The sequence below is a fragment of the Spinacia oleracea genome, chromosome 3 (assembly GCF_020520425.1).
Source record: "Spinacia oleracea cultivar Varoflay chromosome 3, BTI_SOV_V1, whole genome shotgun sequence".
Taxonomy (NCBI): Eukaryota; Viridiplantae; Streptophyta; class Magnoliopsida; order Caryophyllales; family Amaranthaceae; genus Spinacia; species Spinacia oleracea.
In genome coordinates, this window is record NC_079489.1 from 20,887,944 (window position 1) to 20,896,558 (window position 8,615).

The following is an 8,615-nucleotide window of genomic DNA, read 5'->3' on the forward strand; positions in this document are numbered from 1 at the left end:
TTAGCCCAAATTTTATAAAAGACGAAGGAGTGAAATACTGTAAAACTAACGGAAGGGAGAAGTGTATAGGAAATCATGTCAAACCAATTTAAAATCCTTGAAATACTTTGTTGTAAACAATTGATGCCGTTGTAATGACCAATTAAATCATGGAAAAAAATAGAAAAACTTAACACCCGAATCATATGGTCTTACTATGGAGATCATGCTAAAAAAATTAAAGTTAGAGGAGATATAATCCATTACCTACCCAAAGGATGATGCGATGATGGTGGAAACTGATGACGGCAGAGAATAACTGATGGAGGAAGAAGGGGTTTGAGAGGGTTAAGAAATAACGTACGAGAACTTTTGATAATAACAGGGTATTTATAGCTTAGGGTATTAGGGTTTAACTAGGAGACTAATTTCAGAAAATTTAAAAAAATAAATTTGAAAATATACTTGTAGTTAAAACTCATTTAAAACTTTATTTTAAATTGTAAAATCTTTTTAAATTACAAAAATAGTTTATTAGAAAATATCCGAAAATTCGGGATATTACAGTAACCCTTATAACATATGATTAATATTACCGAAAATTAAATAGTTCATTTACAAAGAACCGTCCAGAATCATATTACCCAATGGTAACGGGGGATAATGTAATCCATGATTCGTATTACCCTCTTCGCTTTAAATAATGGAAACTACTTAATAATGGAAACTACTTCACACGATCTGCATAAATATATATAATGCTCTTGTTTTTTTGGATGGATTACAGGATGAATTATACAAAATGTAGAAATTCGTGCGCCAGTACTTATGTATCTCAACTCGTGTGCCAGTACTTAATGTTTTGTAGCAACCGTTAATTTCACTCTTAATATCTCAACTCGTGTGCCAGTACTTATGTATCTAAAAAAACTAATTTGTCAAAATTGTATTTCGATACAAAATTACCAGCCTGTCGAACGGGTCGGACCTGACTTAGGACTTGATATAACCTTTTTATCCTTTATAACAATAAACACTGCTGAAATGAAAAGTAGTTATTGACTAAATTCATAAACACCGCAAATTTTGATTACTGAGGTCACCGTGTTTGCGAACTATTTTGTCTAACTCTTAATCATCCAACTTTTGTAGCAACAATTACTAATGTTCGTGTGGTACATATCTGATCTTGTTTGGTACTCAATTTATGCTTGGTACCATGCAAAGCCGGAACAAAGTTCAGGCTGTACCAAACTCGTAGATTGTACCCAGACTTTTCTAATAACGGTACCAAACAACCTATTAAGTACCACAACACGTACCAAACTCGTATTGTAAATCTTTAATGCACGATACAAAGCATACCACAAAACTTACAAAACATACCTGCAAGCAATGAATCCCATCTCCTAGGAATAATGTGAGTATCAAAAGACAACAACTATGATTTAGTTCACGCGTTAATCACATTTCAAAAATTGACCAGATAAGTGTGCAATTGTTTTCTCGGTTAAAAACCCTAAACGTTAGCAGATGAAGCACGACCAAACATCAACGAACTGGGCAGTGGGTTGCAACGATTTGGGGAAGAAGCGGGCGGCAGGAGTTGAAATCTGAATTCAAGTGAGACAAAAACAGTGCCTTCCGAACTACATTGATGTCCCCCTGTCCCAAAACAAGTTTGAAAAGACAACTGTAAGTTTATAGTGTGGGGGTATAGCACTTACAGTTACAGTAGTAGAGGACTTACCACTTGCATCGTCTTTGTAAATGCCCTTGCACTTTCCTGGATAGCCATAAGCATTACTATTCCACACGCATGACTACAAAGCCAAACAAAACATATCAGTAAGACTTAAGGTGGTTACTCGACGATGAAAAGGTAGCATAAACAGTACTTGTCGTTGTAGTCAGGGAAGCTAATGGAGTCCAAGGGCCAAGTATGCATTTGCTTCAACTTCCAAACAAGAGCTGCATTATACTGCGTGTCCCTCCAATGTAGAACGTACTCCACAGCTGCTATCTGGAATGAGGAGACCGTATTATGTTAGTACAATAAAATGAGTGAAGTCAATGTTCTTAAACTCCCACCAAACCAGGTTAAGTAAAAACTAAGTAAAAACTACATATCACATGATTAGATACCAATTTTTTAACATCCCCAGAATGCTCGGAAGCAGGATTAGTATACATGCTATCAATGAACCATATGTTCTGGTCTTTCAGTGCAAAAGCAACACACCACCAATGTCCGTTGTCCACAACTGGAACATAGACCTGGACATGATAATTACAAATTCTTACAAATCGCATACCTGTGTGTCGCGGACAATTAATACACCAAAAACTAAAATAACAAATTGTACAAGGACGTTCCTCAAAAAGAAGACAGATCCCGAACTGACCAAATAGAGAGCAATCATTCAACGTAAAAGGCATGTAGGAACTTATTTCCTAATCCTTAAAATACGGCCTCATCACTCAGTTATTAGTCCGAAAATAGTCAGACACATGTTGTTGGCATATAATCAGACATCTAAACATGGAGTAAAAAGACTAATTAGACTTACCACAGATATATCAGCTGACACAATCTTCTGGAGAGGGGTGGACCACTTCTTCAGCAGGCCAACATATGTTTCCCTCATCTTTAATTTCTGATACTGTAAAGCACAACAACAAAAAAACTAAGCAACCACGTACGCTTACTTTATTGATTTCATTAATGGTGAATATTAGGAGAACATACCGCAAATGAGGAGTCCAGCATGATTCTGCGAGAATTCGTTGGGTATTCCAGAGCCCATTCCCTGTTGTATATGTTTGCAACGGCCCGAACGTACTGGGAATGCACGTACTCCCTAGGACGCACAACCGAGTAGCACATCATCCGATTTGCATCATTACCATCACACTCGATAAGCATGGCCCCCCTGCAAACATAAAATACAGATACAAGTGATTATCATTACATAAATGTACAACGTACATTAGTGTATACAACGTACTTAAGTGTCACATGAGTAAAAGTTGTAGAACGTACTGCTCTTTCCCTTTAGGATTGTATGACTCCACATAAGCTACTACGTCACTCTCAAGTTTTGTCATTCGTACTCGCGTCTGCCGATAGCGTGTTTTTGGGTTTGTTCTCGGAATCCTTAGGATCAATTTCTCCCGTGGTCGTTCTTGGTCATCAGTTTGGAGATTCTCATCAGTGGTCTTCCCTTTAGTGGGGTTATCTTGACTGGTGTTCTCTTCACTGTTCTTATCTTCAGATGGGTTCTCTTGAGCGATGTTCTCCAAGGGCGATGCTGCAACCGTTCCTTGCACAGGACCATTAGCCGGTCCCTCATCATCGTCATCATCCCTATTGTTCGGCCCCCCATCCTTGACGCCACCATCCTGCTCTTCCGGCTCCTCAACATTCTCCTCACCATTGTCTTCATCATCCTCTTTGTCTTCAACTACACCCAGCTGTCCCACCTTCTCCGATGACATTCCATCTGAAGGTGGCCCGTCACCAGCTTGAACCTGTCCGTGCTGATGTGTCTAGTCGACCGGGTGCTTGCTTGTTTCTGGGTCAGTTGCTACTACACCAACATCATCAGCAGTGTGGACCAAAGGTACATCACCGTGGCTGACAGCAGTGTGGACCAAAGGTACATCACCGTGGCTTACCGGGTCTAGGGGATTCATAACTGGCACACTCCCATGAGGGCCCACAAATACACGTCCCCCATCAGACGGTTGCAACTCCACATCGGAATCGTCATCGGCATCCAACTCTGTAAGCACCTTATTGACAGACTTGTCCAACGGCATAGCCACACCATCAACATCTATCGTCAAATTATCGGTAGCATGATATGACCTCATTCCTCTTTCACGGGATACGCCCCGGCGATCTTGCAATAATGGAGCAAGCTGCCCCATAACCTAAACAGAAAAAAAGGTAATGTAATTCATACACACAGACATGACTCCTCCAGACCTGCGTGAGTACTATTTTTTACTAGTTACACATGTATGCCTGTTTATCACTAACACTCAATATTTGAAAATTATCCCACTACAGAGAGTACCAAACAACATCAATATCATTCATATGGTACACCTAAAGACATTTATGAGTACTATTTGAAACCCTAAAACATTTATGGCTATTAATCACTAACATCAACATAAAATTGAGGAAAGCGTTTAACTTCCCATACCATCTCTGTGACCTCCTGAGCTAGGGTGCGTCTCCATTCTGAAGAAGTCATCTGTGCTACCATCTCAGCAACCTCTACTGCGGGAGACCGTCTACCCTCCCTGCCGTAAAGGGGATGAGGATCCCCGTACACAACATCAACAGTCTAGAAAGATTATAAAAGGAATAGATTTCAGTCAGATTAGATAATACAAAATTTAATATGACAAATACGACCGACTAACAACCAGTTACCCACCGTAATCCTTCCATAATCTTCACTCGCTTTCCTATCCCGATTCTTGGCCTCATCCACTTCCTCCTGTGTCCAGACTTTGATCCTGGGAAACTCATCCCATCTCACAGGATGCCTGCATAAATGGTCTAGGTAGAAAATCTGTAAAACAAATCCACTTTCAGGTAAGGCACTGTAATATAAGACAGGATACTAACACCACAACAATAACAGTATTAACCTTTTATATAATTTAAAACATTAAATATTTCAGTAAGATAGACGCACCAGCAAAAACAACACACAACCACCAGTCCCAGCGGCATACCCCTGATGGTCTATCTTCCGCTGACAGGCGTCTCCGTAGTCTAACAGCCATGTGTGACAAAACTCACACCAATTGTACAGTGATGCATTCTTTGCCATGGAAACTGCACCTAGCAATTTTAAAGACATGTTACCCCCATCGGTAGAAGGACATAAAATCTGCCCCAGCAACACAATCATGAAATTTTCCATGAACGAGGCCCTATCACGCTGATTAGCCAGGGGCTTTATCTTTCCTTCACCGTCAACCGGCCCTGCCAATTCCTTTACAGATTTTGCTATGATTATTGTGCTCTTTGAGGTTGATGTATTCTTTTCACCATACTTGAGGGCCATCGCTTTAAGGGTGCCTGGAGGAAGATCAGACTCCTTCACTGGCACCTGAAGACCGCTGTTCTGGAATCCGAATACATATTCCCAAAGGGAAGCAGTTATCGGCAACACATGGCCGTCCCCTCCAACAAGGTAACTGTTACCCCCATCCAACCGGGACATCAGCCAGTAGCACAGCTGCCTAGGTAGCTTGGATATTTTCAAATCCAACATCCCCCCGAAACCCATTTTCCTAACGCAACTTCTCCTTGACTCATCAAAAGCAGCAATAATCTTAGAAAATGCATCCGTGCGACAGATAACGCTTGGTTGCTACACATAATAGTTTAAGTAAAAAATTGAAATTATCAACTGACAAAACCTAATCAAAATACACAATTCATCTTTAAATAAAGGATCAATAGTACCTTCCGGCCACAATTAGCCCGCTGAGTAGCAACTACCACGCTGTGAAACTTCGCATACTCACCCCTAGACATAGGATGTTTGGGAATCGGTACCTAAATATGAAAAAAACATTAGCATCAACTACGTAGAAAAAACATTATTATACCATAAAAATCCTTAAAAACAATGAATAAATTTCAAAATTATATACCCGCACAAACATCCTCCTGTTATTCCCTCTGATTGCCTTCTGTTTTGCAGGGGGCTTTCCTTTTGCTACCCCTGTTTCATCAAACTTCCTACCCATCTGCTTCATCGCAGGAAGTATCGTCTTCTTCACATGTCTCCTTCCCTCGTCAACATCATCATAATCCTCTCTACGCCTCTTCCGCATCATCTGCAGATGTGCCTTCTTCTTCAAAGCATTCTGCCCGACCTCCTTCCAACTCTTCCCTCTTTTCTGAACGCGAACAACAACATCCTCTCCTTCATCTTCATACCCACCATCCATATATTCACCGTCTTCGTCTTCTATATCTTCTTCCTCCTCTACTTCATCGTATGAAATAACCCTCCTGCTTTTAGCAGATTGCCTTTTCTTTGGCGCACGTTTCACTGTTCTCTGGCATAATTCATCCTCGAATTCTTCGTCCTCATATATCTCATCCTCATATTCATCATCTTCAACATCTTCATATGCATCCCCGTCAAAAACAGATTCTTCACTGTCATCCCCAGACAGCGATCGCCCTTCCTCATCTTCTTCCATTTCTTCATCGACGACAGGGTCTTTTCCCTTTAGCTTACTATTCCGAGCAACTTCCACGCGTTTTTCCTTAAAAACAATATTGAAATACATATCTTGTTAATAAACGTATAACAATATACATACTATCAATTATCAGCAAATACGATACACTCATAAAAAGAGCAGTGACACTCACCCTAGGTTTGCTGCTGCTACCACTTTGTCCCTTGATAACCATCCTACAAATACAATTTTACCAATCATTATACCATGCATACCTTCGATATAACAGTACCAAACACATTGATAATTTAGGTTTGGTTCCAAAGAAAATACCAAATCATATATCCTTTACCTAAATGTATCAAAATATGTAATATTTTCCATTTGGTACCAGATCAAGTACCAAACAACAATCAAACAAACAAAGGTAGTTTTAAAAGCATGCCATCACACGAATTAAACATTAATCAGGCACCCCTTCATATCAGTTTAACTTTACCTAAACGAAGGCTTATCAAATTACTTAATTCGACTTGGAAAGTAATTCAACAACAAACATCACAGTATAGAATTCGCATAATAACCACAAATTAACCACTAATTAACCCCAAATATGAAAATTCCATAAAAATAGCTACTTCATCACTAAATTTAATATACACTTAAATTTCCATTAACAAGAGCTACTTCAAGTAATTAGAACATAATTGTGAAAAAAATTCACTTTCAATTCATCAGCAACACAATTGTCAAACAAAATGGTGAAACCCTAAAAATCAAATCAGCCCCAAAAAACTGTGAAAACAAAAAATATTACCAAAACAAAAACTAAAGAACAATTCATACAGAAATAAATTAACTTCACCTGGAAAGTAATTCAGAAGTTCCTTAGTTAACAAATATCACCAAATATAATCGCCCTGGCAAACACCCTTTTTGGACTGTATGAATTGGAAACCGGTCACGAAGTGGCTAACCTTCTAACGAGAGACTGAGAATTTGGGCAGTTCTTGACGGAGAATTTGGAGGGAGATCAATTGAGCGGGAGAGCACGCAAGGAGGAAGAAGACGAAAGAACCGTATTTTGGAAAGAAACAGTAAAAATGAAACCACCACCTGATTTTTTACATAACATTAAATTAATAATCAGTAAATTATAAAATAGAAATTAAAGATAAATTGAAAAGTCAAAAAAAATTTTGAAATTCAAATTTTGGAACAGAATTTTAGAGAGAGAAGTTGCAAAATATCTGAAGTGGTGATTAAGGGTGGGCCACCCACCTTTACTCCACTTACAATTACCTTCTTGTCCCTAGTATACCATTGTTATGGTATACCCAGTATCGTTTTAGACAACCTCCACTCTCTCCCCCTTTACCCACCTCCATCTTATATCTCTCCTCTCCTAATAGTACTAGTCTAGATATGTCAAACGGGTCAAACTATTTTCAAGTTCGGGTTACTACTAGGTTGGATCGAACAATACTTGTTCATGATCCAATAGCAAACTACTTCGTACTTCATAGTATTCAAGAGACTAGTTTAGAACCCGTGTTATTGCATGGAAATATTATTATTATTATTATTATTATTATTATTATTATTATTATTTGACAATAATTAACCCTAACACTAGCTTAGTTACTAAAGAAAAAACATAATAAACAGTACTTGTTAGAAATATTATGTGCCCTATTCACCTGCTCCAGGTCTACCTTGAGGATCACACAACATTTACACGTGGAAGCCAAAGCCTTTATGTCTCGGAATTGTCCAAATGGGAGTATCTTCAACCCTCGGGTCTGAAAGGTTGTTGATCAGCGTTGTTGAGTCCGTAAGCAGCGTGATTTCGTATTTCCCTTTGTTGATGCACCATTGTAGAGCATGTAGACATGCTTTGTCTTCCGCATGTAGAGCTGAGCTTGCAAACCTCTACGCGCCTCCACCATCCAAAACCTCATCATTGCCAGTATGGTTTATGGCCCATCCCGTTCCATCCCGCTTTGAACGCTTTTCCCAAGATCCGTCTACCTGCAAAACAAAGTTAGGAAAGGAAATTTGGTTTTTCCCCAGGTGTACTACTACTACTAATAATAATAATAATAATAATAATAATAATAATAATAATAATAATTATAATAATAATAATAATAATAATAATAATAATTATTATTATTATTATTATTTATATCATTATTTATACTCCCACCGTTCTTGAATATTAATCCCTTTTGGAATCTTGTCACTATTTACAATTGAAGAGATCTTCTAATTTCTTTCCAATACGTATTCCAAAATATATTCATGCGAGATCTTGTATTGTTCGTCTTAATGTGTAGTTTAACAATATCAAGTTTTATATTATTTTAACGTACGTATTTGGAGATATTTACATTTAAATATTGATTTGA

The 8,615-nt window shown here is 38.4% G+C and overlaps 1 protein-coding gene across 1 annotated transcript; it reads right to left on the reverse strand.

Moving 5' to 3' along the window:
* Positions 1-1,114: 1,114 nt before the first annotated feature.
* LOC130469558 (uncharacterized) lies at positions 1,115-6,454 on the reverse strand. The gene is made up of 11 exons (XM_056838913.1): positions 6,398-6,454; positions 5,665-6,288; positions 5,474-5,566; positions 4,695-5,378; positions 4,431-4,568; positions 4,194-4,337; positions 1,878-2,002; positions 1,730-1,802; positions 1,540-1,644; positions 1,366-1,420; positions 1,115-1,278 (listed from the first exon to the last, which is right to left on the reverse strand). Exons 1-11 carry the CDS (start codon positions 6,437-6,439, stop codon positions 1,115-1,117), a joined length of 2,247 nt encoding a protein of 748 aa, XP_056694891.1. The 5' UTR covers positions 6,440-6,454.
* Positions 6,455-8,615: the final 2,161 nt, after the last annotated feature.

What these genes read in the sequence shown, in the direction of transcription:
- LOC130469558 (XM_056838913.1), bottom strand. Translation starts at nt 6,439, where the DNA reads ATGGTTATCAAGGGACAAAGTGGTAGCAGCAGCAAACCTAGG. An exon ending in TCGTTGCAACCCACTGCCCA is followed by an intron (nt 1,421 to 1,539) that starts GTTCGTTGATGT and finishes ACTAAATCATAG; the next exon opens with TTGTTGTCTTTTGATACTCA. An exon ending in ATGGGATTCATTGCTTGCAG is followed by an intron (nt 1,279 to 1,365) that starts GTATGTTTTGTA and finishes GGTACTTAATAG; the next exon opens with GTTGTTTGGTACCGTTATTA.